The sequence below is a fragment of the Pelophylax lessonae genome (assembly GCF_965119305.1).
Source record: "Pelophylax lessonae genome assembly, chromosome: 6".
NCBI classification, from domain to species: domain Eukaryota; kingdom Metazoa; phylum Chordata; class Amphibia; order Anura; family Ranidae; genus Pelophylax; species Pelophylax lessonae.
The window spans coordinates 208,311,702-208,327,734 of NC_138773.1; the positions used below are offsets into that span (position 1 = coordinate 208,311,702).

The 16,033-nt window shown below is 41.2% G+C and overlaps 1 protein-coding gene across 2 annotated transcripts in view; it reads left to right on the plus strand.

Moving 5' to 3' along the window:
- The window catches only part of VPS8 (VPS8 subunit of CORVET complex), a 424,969-nt gene that overhangs the window by 291,611 nt on the left and 117,325 nt on the right, over nucleotides 1-16,033 (plus strand). For both annotated transcript variants that reach the window (XM_082262330.1, XM_082262329.1), the window contains one exon: nucleotides 12,952-13,032. In XM_082262330.1, the coding sequence (XP_082118456.1) occupies nucleotides 12,952-13,032 (81 nt within the window). The remainder of the gene's footprint in view (nucleotides 1-12,951; nucleotides 13,033-16,033) is intronic.

Below are 16,033 nucleotides of genomic sequence, written 5' to 3' on the forward strand. Positions count from 1 at the left end.
ACCGCGATCCTCTTTGTTTAACACAAGGCGCTTTTTTTAAAGACAAATGTAAGTCTTTTTAATCTATTTCAATAAAATTGAATATATAAGGAAATATTGCACTATTGTGAGCACTTTACTTTCGAGAGTCGTTGGCCATTGGGAAAGTTTTGAAAGCCGATCCATCCGAGGCACCACTATCCATTGGCAAACAGGGAAGGAGTGGAGAGGAACCCGGGTCAGAGCTTATAAAGCGTATAATGAGATATTTGGAGGTGAGAGATTAGTACACCTATAGGGGCACAAAAGTGAAGAAGCACCCCCCTACTTTCTACACTGTTTGAGGTGGAGGGCAAAAACCCTATATGCTATTACCTCTATCTGGACACATCATTGAAGTACATCCCTTTTTCCCACCTTTGAACTGTTTGAGTCACCTGCAGTATTTGAAAAGGACTGTGTGAGAATATGCACATCACTGTTTAATGCACTTAACACTTTACCTGTCACTTAATTGGTTTTACACTTGATATTGGAATTAATAGATTATGGATTGCACTGAGCACTTTATTTATTGATTATATCGATTTTATATTGTATTTATTGAGATTAGATTGTGTATATTTTTTATCTATTTAGCTATATTTTTTGCACGTTATATCAGACGTTGTTTTATTAAATGATCCACTCTAATTATTGAATCCACTTATGCACTTTACACAAGGTACACTGATACATAAATGAGATACACAGTTTAATTTAATTTGTTTCACATTTATTACACTCCTATTGGAGTTCCACTTTAATATTCAATTTTAGTTTCATCACTTCCCAGAAGCGCTGTACCCCCCCAGCCCTCATTACAAGTTCCTTTACTGCATGGTTTTCAGTAACGGTACATGCAGCATCTAGGAAGTGTTTATTTAATCTAGACATTTCCTTGGACAGCGCGTGACTCATAACATAATACATTCAAGTTGGAAATGTTCAATGTTTTTAAATCTTTAGGCCTTAGGTTCACACTGGCATACATATAGCATATACCTGTGCAAGGGGTGTGATTTGGGACGCAGCAGTTACAAGAACACAGCCACTGCTCCCAATTTGACAGCTATGTGGGTGTGGGTACACAGCCCCAAATGCACACTGCGTTTGAGGCCACGCACCTGCACTCGCTGGTCATCGTGAACTGGGACTGGGGGAAACGAGCCTTGACATTTTCCATGCCCAGAGGGGCCAGTCAGGCATCCTAGTCAAGATGTGCTGTACTGGGACTAGCTTAGTTTCAAGATGCTAAAGGTAAACTAGAAACAGAATGAAGGCAAAACAATGAAGAAAAAGAGGAGGTGCAGGAAAGAGAGAAGATGTAAGCTGGGGGAAGGCAGGAGAAACGGGTGGGGTAGGATGAGGGGGGTGGTCCCTTTGTGGCTTAGATTCAGGAATTTTGTGAGTACTTTTAGGCAGATAAGTGTAGCCAGGTCCAGGGTTTCCTTTTTAAGGAGCTTAAACCTATAGCTGGGCAAATGTTATTTTGACATTGATACAAAATATATCAAATGCATATTTTGATGTTTCATTGCCTGCCCCAGACAATCTCCCTAAAGATTATCTATGGTCAAAATGTAAACTCCTATGTCCATTTCCATATTGTATTATAATTATTTCTAGTCTATTCCTATTAATCTAAATGATCTTGGAAGTATGTAAACTGACTTTGTAAATGCCCTGTTGATAGGCACTGCTGTGTCACATAATTCAAAGAGCCTGCCTTCTAAACTACAGGGGAGCTGAGAGGAAGAGTTTTATGAGGCGGAGTCAGTGCAAGAATCACTGCTTGCCAGCAGCAAGGTTCCATGGCATATGTAGTCGTCTGCTGTTTACCTTCCATTTCTGAGGAGACACTGCAAAACATGCAGGAAATCCAGGAATTTCTGGAGAGAGATGGGCAGCACACAGGCAGCACTCACAACAAAGGATATTTTTCAAGTAAGCGTACGCTCACTGGCCACTTTATTAGGTACACCTTGCTAGTACCGGGTTGGCCCCCCTTTTGCTTTTAGGACTTGTGACAGGAGTCACTTTGGGCATGGGGGTTGTGGACCCCAGATTCCTTTAAAGAGGTTGGGAGGCACCATGTCCAGCCTTGTGTGGCTTTCTTATGTTTAAGTCACTCTGCATCTTTTATGGATGCAGGGTGACCGGGAGGGTGGTGTACACTGAGAATATGGTTTGGACTACTTCAAATGGGACAGTATATGCATTAACAATATCTCTCAGGAAATATGGAGATCTATCTTATTCCTATACACTGTAAGGCACAGGAAGTACAACTACTAATATGGTCATTCCAGGAAGTTCAATGTGGAGACTGACTGTCTAACAATGTTTCTTTTGTCTGAGGTGGCTTTCCATTCACCTATTATCAAGTGTGCTAATGAACTCACCTGTTGTCTGCTAAGGGATGTATTGACACTCAGAGTAATGTGTATTGGGGGCTCGTTATGGAACCATTGTGTGATGTTGGGGGCTGGATTTGGGTCATTATCCTGTGATTACTGCATTACTTCTAACGTGTATATTAAGCGTGTACTTTTTTTTAATAAACAGTCTGATTCCTGCTTGAACCTCACTACAGAGCCGTGTCTCGTATTTGGGGGGGAATTATTGAGATGGGCTTCATGTATGGCGGATTGGAGTGGTCGATAGCTGTCCTGGTGTTCGGGAGCGGATTATCCTGGACGACTGTAACCCCTTTCATACTTGGAGTGTCACTGTCTTAATTCTTCATGGTATAGATTCAACAAGGTGTTGGAAACATTCCTCTGAGATTTTGGTCCATATTGACATGATAGCATCACGCATTTGCTGCAGATTTTTTGGCTGCACATCCATGATGCGAGTCTCCCGTTCCACCACATACCAAAGGTGCTCTATTGGATTGAGATCTGGTGACTGTGGAGGCCATTGGAGTACAGTGAACTCATTGTCATGTTCAAGAAACAAGTTTGAGATGATTTGAGCTTTGTGACATGGTGCATTGTCCTGCTGGAAGGAGCCATCAGAAGATGGGTACACTGTAGTCATAATGGAATGGACATGGTCAGCAACAATAATCAGCTAGGCCATGGCATTTAAGCGATGCTCAGTTGGTACTAGAGGCCAAAAGTGTGCCAAGAAAATATCCCCCACAACATTACATCACCACCACCAGCCTGAATCGTTGATACAAGGCAGGATGGATCCATGTTTTCATGTTGTTTACGCCAAATTCTAAACCTACCATCTGAATATCACAGCTGAAATTGAGACTCCTCAGACCAAGCAACTTTTTTCCAATCTTCTTTTGTGCACATTTAGTGAGCCTGTGCGAGCTGTAGCCTCAATTTCCTGTTCTTAGCTGACAGAAGTAGCACACAGTGTGGCTTTCTGCTGTTGTAGCCTATCTGCTTCAAGGTTCGATGTGTTGTGCGTTCATAGATAGTATTCTGCATACCTTGGTGGTAATGAGTGGTTATTTGAGTTACCTTTGCCTTTCTATCATCTCAAACCAGTCTGCCCATTCTCCTCTGACATCAACAAGGCATTTTTGTCCACACAACTGCTACTCACTGGATATTTTCTCTTTTTCAGACCATTCTCTGTAAACCCTAGAGATGGTTGTGCAGGAAAATCTCAGTGGTATAGCAGTTTTTGAACTACTCAGACCAGTAAGTCTGGCACCAACAACCATGCCACTTTCAAAGTCATCTAAATCCCCTTTCTTCCCCATTCTGATGCTCTGTTTGAACTTCAGCAGGTTGTCTTCACCAAATCTAGATGCCTAAATGCATTGAGTTGCTGCCATGTGATTGACTGATAAGCAATTTCTGTTACCAAGCAATCAAACAGGTGTACCTAAAATAGTAGCCGGTGAATGTATATTGGATTGTCAAAAATAACTATTGTGTATCTTGTTGTTACAGTGCTATTCTAAAATGAAAGCGTGTACTGTGACCATAGATTTCCTTTGTTAAACATTTATTCTTTGAAAACAAAAAACACTATTCGGTTAGCACTGTTATTGAGCTATAAATGATAATCAGGGTTACACTTTAACTGTGGTTGTAAACTTCAATCTTTCACTTGTGCCTATAGGTAAGCCTATAATGAGGCTTACCCTTAGGTACTGTAAATATCTCCTAAACGGTTCCAAAAACGTGCACCGTTTAGGAGATATTTACTATGCATATGCAGCCGATGACATCAGCGCATGCACTCTGAAGGAACGGCCAACGTGCCGTAAACAGTGTTTCCCCCCGCACATGCAAGAGAGTTACGCAGCCGGAGTCCACAGACCCGGAAGGAAAACAGAGGAAGATGGAAGCGGCCTCCACTGATGACAGTGCATCGCTGGAAGGCTTTGTTTTCAGGTAAGTTTAACATAATGTGCTAGTATGCGATGCACTATGGCTTTACCTTGCAGGTCAGAAAAAAAAAATCACCCAGCGGTTTACAACTGCTTTAAAGGAGGCCACCAAGACCTAAAATAGTTGATAGTATAAAGGAGTAATATGAAGTGTTAATGACTACTATTTTGTTGAGAGATGAGGTTGCGCTTGTAACTTTCATGCTATTTTTTGTTTTTAAATTTGTACTGTAAGCTACATTTGTATATAATTTTGATACAATGGGAGATGTCTAATTAGTTAAAGTGATTATAATGATTATAAACCCTCACCTTGTAAAACAACCCATTCAGTTTAAAATGGAAAATTAAAGTACCCCTTGTGTCATCTTTTTGGTTTTCGGGTTGTAGAGAACTTGGGACCCTTTTTCATATCTGGTGGTCCTGGTCAAAAGCCTTAAGATTCTGGACGCAGGTCTACATATTGATCAGATCAGTTCTAAACATTTCGCTGGCACATGATCCCTGGAAAGCCTTGTTGCATTCGCCCATTCCTTCCTTGAATAAAGCCCAGGGGAAGCTGACGGGGTTATTGCTCAACAGCTCAACAGATATTAGCTAAATCTTGGCGCCAGTCTTTTCCTAATTATGCTGAGGGCAAATAGTGGCTCATGGTTCACAAGAAGCTCACATCTATCTTATAGGATACCCACGCTAAGTTATTGAAAATTTGTGACCCGAGGATTGTCGTTCATGACCAATTGGTCTCGGACCGCTCTTTGCTTTCCATATGACTGCTCATATGGTTTGAGTAGATTAAAAGGCAGACTTGATCATGTGGGAAACCTCCCCCATCCCTTTACCCCACGTTTCTCTTTTTTTTTTTTTTCCCCCAGGCAAATCTCTTTTGTCTCTTCCCCCCAGAACCAATGGGGTCCTGTACCAGCGCATGATCATTTTGTAGATAGGTTTTTTGTAGATAGGGAAGACTCCTGCGCAAAGAAAAGTTTGCATTCCTTCTGAGGTTCAGTGAAGGTGACATGCAGATCCCCATCCACTTCACTAAGAAAGGTCTAGCAGGGCTTTATAGGAAGTAGAGCGAGACCCTTGAATCAGGCTCTCACACAGGCAAAGCTCCTCAAAAATGTGGAGATTTGTAGAGAGGAGTGCAGGCTTAGTCAAGGAGCCTATAAAATGTGAAAGCTCCCCCGTCCTTTTTCTAACCACAGGCTGTTGTGGAATACAGGTGGCTATTGCTCACTTCCCCCCTCTTCTGGTGTCTTGCTCTTTTCTTGGGCATGTCTGTCCTTCCCTCATCCCTCCTTTTGCTCTTGCTCAGGGGGAAACTTTGTTGGGCAGCATGCTTCTCTACTGGGAAGCCTTTTATTTTTTGTGAGGCGGATGTGTGTTCAGGCAGATTAGTTATTATGTACCTGCCTCTTTTATGCCTTACCTCAATCCTAGTCTTGCATCTTCCTGTGCAAACAGTTTTGTGTATTTTGAAAACTTTAAAAACTCAATAAAATCGTTTGTAAAAAAAATATATATATATATATATATATATAAATGAAAGGCAAAACATTTGTGTATAAATATAAGAATAAAATTATAAATACCCTTTTTTCCCTTTTTTGTTAATTTTTTTTTCTTTTTATAAGAGACCACATTGCCCCTTTTCTAAGCTGAATAAAGAGAAACAGCAGCACACTAAGATTCCCAGTGAAAGGCTGTGCAGTACGGGGTTTTAGGACAGGTTTAAACATTGGAGCATAGCTAAAAAAACTGATCATGTTGCGTTTTCCAGCTTAGTGTGGTAAGTTTTTAATAGGAAAGCAGAGGGACTGGCAGGAATACCAGGGATTTCACAATCAATGCAAAGAGAACAGGATACTTTTTCATACAATACATGGTACAGCAGGCACATAGCAGGAATAAGAAATGTTGAATTTTCATATTCTTTAACCACTTGCCGACCACACTATAGCTGAATAAAGGCTACAGTACGGTCGACCAGTTCTGGAAGGGAGTCTATTGATATCCTCCCAGAAACCCCCCCCCCCCCCCCCCAGGCACCTGCACAATGTGTATCCGGTAGGCTCTGTGATCGCTGTGTCCTTTGGACACAGCTGATCACAGATCGGGGTAAACCGCCAATCACAGCGGCCTTTACCATATGATCAGCTGTGTCCAATCACAGCTGATCACAATGTAAACACACTTGACGGTTATTGGCATTCCTTTCCTTACATGCTGTCACAGCATGAGAAAAGGGGAGGCGGTAACTGGAAAGTATGATAGGGAAATCTACACTGATCATCAGGACACTAATTATCAGTGTCCTGATGATCAGTGCAGCCCCAACAGTGCCTATTATTGCCCATCAGTGCACATCAGTAAAGGAGAAAAATTATCTGTTTGCAAAATTGTATAACCGAAACTAAGAAAAATGTTTTTTTTTTTTTGTTTAGCAAAAAAAAAAAAAAAAAGCCTAGTGGTGATTAAATACCACCAAAAGAAAGCTATATTTATGTGAAAACAATGATATAAATGTCATAGGAGTACAGAGTTGTATGACCGCACAATTGTCATTCAAAGTGCGACAGCGCTGAAAGTTGAAAAATGGCCTGGGCACAAAGTAGGCAAGCGGTTAAGGCATGGAAGCCAATTTAAAACTGCTGTTTTATTGATGTAAAATAACTTGCATTTTAGGTTTACAGGCAGAATTAAGCTTCTGTTCATGCCACCAGCTCAGTTTTACAAATATGTCTATAGAAAAGCTAATCACAATTCAAATTAAAAAAAAAAAAAACAGAGCACGTCTGTCATTTTAACATGCAGTATTTAGAAAGATTACTCTGGGTAGTAATTCCACCATGTGCAAAAGGGGTTAAATGGCACCGGTTGTAGCTGTAGTCTCATCTGCTGCCTGCTCATCTTTGGCTCTCTCGTCTACAGTATGCAGCTGTTCCAGAGAGTCTCTTTGAAATCTGGGCCACCATTTCATGTATATTTCATGAACTATGCTCTTCAGTATTATGTGGCCATGGTCTGGTAGGCATTCACATATATTTTACACAAAAGTTCTAGAGACACTTGAAAATATAAAATTAAGAATTGTTGTTGTTGCTTAGCTTTTTTTTCTCTCTCAATTTTCCATCTCAGTTTGATTATTCCTTTAGTGCCGGTTCACATATATGCAATGCAGGAACCCTGCGAATACACTGCAGGTTCCCACATCGCATTCAACTCGCAGGCAGTTCATACTAGGGCTGCACGATATTGGAAAAAAAGTACATTGCGATATTTTTTTTTCAACCATATATATTGCGATATTGAGAGGAAATCATGGCAGTATTGCAGCAGCGCAGCCTTCTTCTGATTGTAATTGCAGATTGCACCATACAGCCAGGGCAGGCCAGGGTTAATGTTATTGTAGGGATTGACAGTGACAGTCAGTGTGGATTAGATACAATCGGGACTCAGTGGTGGCAGGAGGTAGAAGAACACAGCCTGACATGACATCCGTCCAGTCCCACACGTACTGACTCGACTCTTCACTCTGAACTGTTACAATACAAGCTTGTTTCCAGTTCTTTAGTGTCAGTGTGCTGAGAGCCGCTGATTGGTTACAGGGAGGAGCTGAGCTCCTCAATCTAGGATCATATTACCATCAGCTGGAGAACTAGGCTATCTGCAGGCAGGCAGACTGAACGGATATCGGGCTCTGTTCTGCTACAACCACTGTGAGTCATCCAGACTTCTTCCTGCCTAATGCCTATGCCTTACATCGTATCTTAGGCGATGTGAATATCGCCCACGCCCACAGCACGATAGTCAATATCACATCGACTATCATTCAGCCCTAGTTCACACTGCCATATGCGAATCGCTGGGGGTGTCAATACAAAGTTAACAACACCCCCAGATCAGTTTGCATATCGCAGTGCGAATTGTCACTTCGGACAGGAATTGGATTGCATAGATGTAAACACCCTTGCGATCCAATTCTGATCAGAGCCAAAAAAGGGTCCTGTGCGAGTTGTGTCCGAATGCGATGCAAATTCAGCCATACAATCTGTATGGCTGAATTTGCATCGCACAGACATTGCATGTGACTTTCAAAGCAGTGCGCTCCGAATCACATGCACTGTCTGTCATCGCACATAAGTGAATCGGGACTAACTTGACTTTAGAGAAGAAAATATTTCTCCTTTTTGGCTAAGAATTTCTCTTTAATGTTTCGCTTTATTCATTTCAAACTTCCACATCATTGTAATGTCCCTTCCCTATCATAACATTTCACATTGTATCCTGTTTTACATGTTAAGACTAATTTCACTGGGATCAACAGAGTACCCATACACACCCAGTGGCCTGCCTGGGTCATTGTACTCTACTCCAGTATCATAAAGAAGTTAACACTCTCACATCTGGTTCGACCATGAATCTGCCTTTTAACCACACCATGCTATATACAGTAAAAGAATTGCAATGGACTCCAGTGGGCTTATCTTTGGACCACCCTATTATGATCATATGTACTGGTGTTGCCTGGCCCATGAGACACTGACTGCTTTCTTCCTTGGGAAATAAAACACAGGCATATGATGAGGAACACAATAGTGCAAAATTGGTTCTTGTATCACTGAGCCCCCTCTGATAACCATTAAAGTGGTTGTAAACCCTTACATATACCCAGTGAGGAGTCTAGCCTTAGGTGATACGAAGAGATTAAATAAATCTTCTACATAAGTTGTACCTTTTTATCTGCAGTATTCTCTTCTCTACATCAGTTTAAAGTGTTGAATTTTAAAGCTTGTCTGAGAGTTCAGAAAAAAGAGGGCGGAGGGCTGAAGTTTAACTCTGCAGAGCTCAGTGAGGAGAGCCCTGACAGCTGATTGGAGGGAAGGGATACACCCCCTTCACACAGGAACAGGGCTGAGGCTGAGCTCCCTCCCCTGTCACCTTTTTTCTCTTGGTTTCCGAAAAACTTTTCAGAAGTTACTCGTGCTGATAGCAGAGGAACAAAGCAGCAGACAAAAGTGACACTTAGCGCTCTTAATTGAAACAAGTACACACTAAAGAGGGATATACTTGGTTCATATTTTAGGTCTAAGGTTTACAACCACTTTAAGCTTTAGACTAATGCCTAGGTCACCTTACTAGTTATCCGGTTGTGTTCATCATCCTCTACAGCAGAGGTCTCCAAAATATGGCCCTCCAGTTGTTCAGGAACTACAATTTCCATCATGCTTAGTCATGTCTGTGAATGTCAGAGTTTTACAATGCCTCATGGGATGTGTAGTTCTGCAACAGCTGGAGGGCCGTAGTTTGGAGATCCCTGCTTTACAGGACCTCTTTATCTCATTGTCTGAAGGATGAGAATTGCCCATGGCAGCTTGTTTTATTTAAATAACTAATTCCCTATGTTCACACACTGGGATTTTTAGCTTTCTATAAGGTTTACTTTCTAGAGCTCCTCTTGGAGACTTGTAATTAATGTTCCCATTATATTTGTTAATTGCTAATTGTTAATAAGCTGTGTCATACTTTGTTTGCTCCTGTTTTCTTTGTGGTGTATTGTTTGTCTCGGTTTCTTGATTTTAAATATGAAATCCGGATATTGCAATTTTACCTGGTTACATTGGTCTATCATGGACCAATATGAATATGTACTGTATGTGTCATACATGTGGGATCCCCATGGAAGCTGGATATCACTATAGTATGCTCACCAATACAGTGATTGCTGTTAGCCTCTTTTTCTTTCCAATCTTTTTGGTTGTATAAGGTAGACCAGTTTCTACATTACGGTGTATGATTTGGGGTTGCCTCCCATGTTGTGTCATTCTTCATTAGTTCTGAGTACTCTCTTGGTCCTCTGACATCAGGCTTAGTTTTTTGTGATAGCTTACCACTTTGTGTTGACCCCTTCCTACCAGGTTGGAATTTCCTCTTCATCCGGTTTTGGTTGTTGGTCCTCAAGCAGCTCTAGAGCTGCAGGCAGTCCCTAGTTTTATTCACGTGAGGCAAATTAGTGGTTAACTGTTGCTCACCCCTCAGTTGGACTGCTTTTGGGCATCCCGACAGAAAATGACTTTCTGTGTCCTTCAAAGGACGAGAGAGATAATTCCTGTACTTTCTGACAAATTCTAATATCGATGTCTATTGGGGGACTTGATAAAAACAGAGGCATGCTGGAAGTAGGAAGGGTTTCTGTGTTAGCCTACAGTTTTTTTTTTTGCCAATGTCTAATTCTTCTGTAGAGGTAGTGTAACCCCATGGTGTCCCTCAGTGAACTCTGTGAAAATCATTTTATAGTGAGTACAACAATTCTATTTTCCCAGGATGTGTCGTGATCGCTCTGAGTTTGAATAAGATTTGTAAATCACCAATTATGCTGCAGAACACTCAGTACAGACTTACTGAAGCCCAGATTGCCAATTACCCGGTCATAGTGTGATGTGAATTCCTCTTAATATCACACCATGTTTTTCGGCTTCGCTTTTCAAATTAAGCCACTAGAATCCATCACAGTTATAGGTGATATGAGCTTCTTGAGATGATATAGCTCACATGGGGCCATTAGTAATTGTTGTAAAATAATTTAATCAGCAGTCTGCAGTATGGGAAGGTTTGTGGTATAACTTTCCCTCTCCTAGTTTTTATTTAAAGCTTGCTTCAAGACAGACCGCTAAATTTACCTGGAAACAATTTACCTGCCAAAGGATTTGTGATTCTGTTAAACAGCTTCTAAGCCAGACACCATAACCAGAACACGCAGCCAGCCATTTCCTGAGACCTCTCTGTAGACTACACTACAGTAGAGTAACAAGGACAGAGAATTACAGGAGAGTGATAATAGGACAGATTTATTTATTGTACTAGTTTTATGTACAAATACATTTAACTATTTTTATTGAAATGGAAGTTCACCATAAAATGACTTTATGAGCACTAAACAGCAATTTAACACGTGCCCTTATAAATGCATAGCACCATGTTTGATTTTTGTCCGTGCTTCGGTTTTCCAGCAACCAACTTTGAAAACTGTTGGACATTAACCAGCAGGACAATGCATATGGTGTTGCTCGGCCCCATTCATGCTTTCTAGCTGGGACATGCAGTCTCTGTGCCCTGATGCTGTCAAAATCATAGCACAAGGATGGCTGAGCAACACCATGAGTTTGGCTGGTAAATGGCCAGCTAGTGAATTTTCCCAGCGGGTACTTGCAACAATATAAACTTGATACCTTTCCCCATTCTATCCAAAACGTACAACAAAGTTTTGCGTTTACATACACTTTAAAGTAGAATTGCAGGCTAAAACTAACTAGTTTTAAAAATGCACCCCCACCTAACATAAATGCTAACTAACCGATGTAAGCAAGATATACAGGGGTTGGACTAAAATATGGAAACACTACATGACTTGCAGATGTGCAAGTGATGCCATGTTTCACGATGAAAGCGCAATCGATGAAGCATGGGACAGTAGGCGACATAATCTCCAAACATACTAAGAACATTAGTACAACATTAGACAAAACAAAAGATGTTGCCTGAAGCACTGTGGGATTGGGTACATTTTGTAATCCTGTGATAGGCAAAAAAACAGGTTCACTTAAGAGCCGGTTCACACTACCGCGACCAGAAAGTCACCCCATGAAGGAGCGACTTTTTAGCGCGACTTTAGCACGACTTTAGCGCGACTTGTGCACTACTTTGAAGAGACTTAAAATGATAGGTGACTTTGTCTGTGGGGAATGCCTGGGTAATCTTTTTCTTCTTCCTGGAAAGTCTGATCACAGTCGCTTGAAAATAGATAAGGATCCGACTTAGAGGCAACCCCCATTGAAGTCTATGAGGACAAGTCAGATAGAGGTCGCCTTAAAGTAGTACAGGAACCTTTTCTGCAGTCGGAGCGACATCAGTAGTGCATATTAAGACGGCTCTCATTAATTTACATGGAATTTGTAATGACAAGCGACTTGGGGCGACTTGAGGTCACACAAGTCGCGCCCCAAGTCGGAGTAGTGTGAACCGGGTCTCACTCATCGATCCACGACCCCCTGTTAGATATACTGACCTGTTAATTCCCCTTCCTTTTTGACTGCTGAAGTAAAGTGATATACCTAGTCCTTATGATTTTGGGAGAAGAAATGACTGTTTGCCCTTCTTTTTTGTTTAAAAATTGATGCTGTGATTCTTGGCTTTGTTGCAAACATTCACTGAGGGGTCTACAGCTGTCTTGGGCGAGTCTGTGCTGTTCTGGGTTTAATACCGCTTAAACCTTGTGTGGTCTCCAACCAGGTTAGATTGTAGCCTTCAAAGGACTTGTTCACTTTTCTCTGGTGGGTAAACAGGGTGGTGGGCCAGCAAACTAACGGTAAGTATTAGAAGCATTGGGGACAAGGGTAAGTAGTAAACCCATTCCTTTGTCCTCCTGTACATGGGCAAAACAAAGATTTACATCAAATCATTTTTACTTCTTTGCTTCGGTTTCACAAATGTTATCTCTCATCCTTGCACAAGATAATTGTTTTATTTTTACAAACCTTTTTGTCTTGTTCATTTTCTGGTTTTAGGATCCTGTGTATGGAAAAGGAAAGTTGGGAGAAATTCAAGGCTTGGTCTTAGGAATGCTTGACACCTTTAGCTATGAGCAGGTAAAAGTATTGTTAAAAAAAACGAAAAATAGGGAGAGTGTAAAGTGTTGATCATATGACACTAACCTATCTATAAATAACAAACATACTACAGAGCATTGCAAATGCATAAGAGGCAATCACTGTTAATTAAATTACCACAGTAAATGCATTTAAAATATGTAAAATAATGTCCTTATTAAAATAAAACCACATTTAGCTTATTTTTTTTGTAGTTCTTTAATAATAAATTTACAGTAAGTATAAAATAAAAAGCACATCCATTTCAAATCTAAGGCTGGATTACTGAGAAAATGCCTTATTTCACTGAGAATATTTGTTGAGAAAGAGTTGTACAAGGCATGCATTAGTTCATTAGATAATAATCATATTATTATAACTGTTGGAAAAAAATGATTTAACATAAGTACAGAGATGCATAAAAAAAAAACATTACATGACAGTATTTGTAAGGATATTGTAAGGATATTCAAGTATTTATACATATCTACCGTACAGTACTGAGCTAAAGTTTTAGGCAGGTGTAAAAAAAAATGCTGTAAATTAAGAATACTTTCAGAAATAGTTTTATTAGTTTATTTTTATCAATTAACAAAATGGAAAGTAAATGAAAAGAAGAACAATCTGAACAAATCAAATCAATATTTGGTGTGACCACCCTTTGCCTTCAAAATCGCATCAGTTCTTCTAGGTACACTTGCACACAGTTTTTGAAGGAATTTTGCAGTTAGGATGTTCCAAACATCTTGGAGATCTAATCATAAATCTTCTGTGGATGTAGACTGCCTCAAATCCTTCTGTCTCTTCATGTAATCCCAGACAGATTTGATGGTGTTGAGATCAGGGCTCTGTGGGGGCAAAACCATCACTTCCAGGACTCCTTGTTCATCTTCACACTGAAGATAGTTTTTAATGATAATGTTTGTATTTTTGGGGTTGTTGTCCTGCTGTAGAATACATTTGGGGCCAATCACATGCCTCCCTCATGGTATGGCATAATTAATAAGTGTCTGTATTTCTCAACATTGACAACACCATTGATCCTGACCAAATATTCAACTCCAGTACAAGGAGCCAGTAAATTCACATGCTGACAAGGTACATGCTGATAGGGATGGAGAGCCAAATGACAGAGAAATTAGCTTATCACTGTGCTGCTTATTCTATCACTGGCCAACCACAGGCTGGGGTGGGTAAAGGGCAGTCTAGGCTAAGAGCAAGTTGGTTGAATGATGATGGTCTTTAGAGTAAAGGCATCTTGTGACAAAAAAAAAGTACTATTTGGTAAATCTCTGGATTGATGAATACTACAGTAAAACTTGTTTTGTTATTTTTGTTTAATGGGCAATTCATTTATCTGATATTTACTTATTTATTTTTGGCTGATGTTCTGCTTTAAGGGACAGTTCACACCACATGCAGTCCAGTGCTTTTTTTTTTTTCTGCATTAAAAACGCATGGAAGGTAGGTTATATGGTTTTCAATGGCATAGTTCACACTAGTGCTTGCAGTTCCAGTGCGTTAACAGTTCCAGAAAAAAAATTTGTACATGCTGCATTTTTCCTGCACTGGACTGTACTGGAACTCTGTAAAATGCATCAAAAAGGCACTGGAACACTCATGTCCTTATTTAAAAAGGTTAAAAAAAAAAATGGGGGAAAAAATGCACTGGACTGCACCAAAAATGCATTGGAACGCATCAAAAACACCCATGCGAAAAAGCATCTGGAACGCATCCGGACTGGGTTTCTATGGTTCGAACTGGCCCTCACCATTTCACTGCCACTGCTGTCATACTTACTTACACTCCACATGCTAACTGCCGGCTTTCTAATGAGAAAGACTGGGCGACTGTACAGCCAACCCAATCCTTTGTATTACCCCCCGGGGTGTGTCCCCTCACCATGCATCCCAGGTTGTGCTGTTACCCTTGTGAGCCACATAGCTGGTGCCTCTGGGTGGAGGGGGAGGAGACCAGAGAACAACTGACCCCTAATGTCCCATTAAAGAGAGCCCATCCTAAAAATATTATATCACATAGGGGACTTTTTATTAAAAGTAAAAAAAAAAAATACATTTTTACCCATGCACTTAAGTGGTGCCTACTACTGTGATTTCCAGCTTCAAGGGGGATCATCCATGTATGACTCCTGCATATAATTATGCATGTATTTATAAAAATAGGCATTTCTCTTTCATTCATCGACAGACACAGCGCTCTGTAAATCATAATTACTGGGTTATATTGGCTCCTCCAGGAGTAGGACTAGGCAGAACAAAAAGCACCTGGCTACACCCATGGGCCAACCTCAGCATGTATATAACCCCCCTCTCTGCTCTAGGTAATCAGTTTTAATCTGTCTACTCAGAAGTAAGGTCCTAGGCTCCCGGCTGGGATCTCTGGTCCTAGCACTTTTTTCTCCTTCCTTACATCTATTTTGGTTTTTCTCTCAGATCTACAATCAGCTGCTGGGCTGGGTGATGGGCTGGATAATCTAGATCCAGTGGTCCCCCCAGCCCAGCCAGCAAGTGCGTGCAGATCACAGCTACTTGCTAGGTCGGTCATGACATAGCCTCATGGACAGAGTCTGTCCCGTGAGTTAAACGTCTCGCAGGGTCACATACAACCAGGAGTGGGTCTGTTTAGCAGTGGTCCCTTGGCTGACAGCTCCTCTACTTACCCTAAGCCCTGGGGGGATCCTTTAGTGGTGCCTAAAGATTGTTTTTGTACTGCAAGGTCTACCTTTCCTTATGGAGCCTCAGGGTCACATCTTCCCCACTGACTCCCTCATGGAGATGGCAGATCCCTTGGAACCCCAGCTTCACATGGTTGCACTGACGGTGGATCTGCAGTCCTTAGTGGAAATGACGTGTGGACAAAGGCCCAGGAGGAAGCGCCCCCCGCCTTTCCCTGCTCAGTCTGTCTCATCTTATTCTGAGCCTGATGCTGCCGTGGACGTCCGGGGGGGCTTAATATCACACCCCAAGAACCATCCGATAG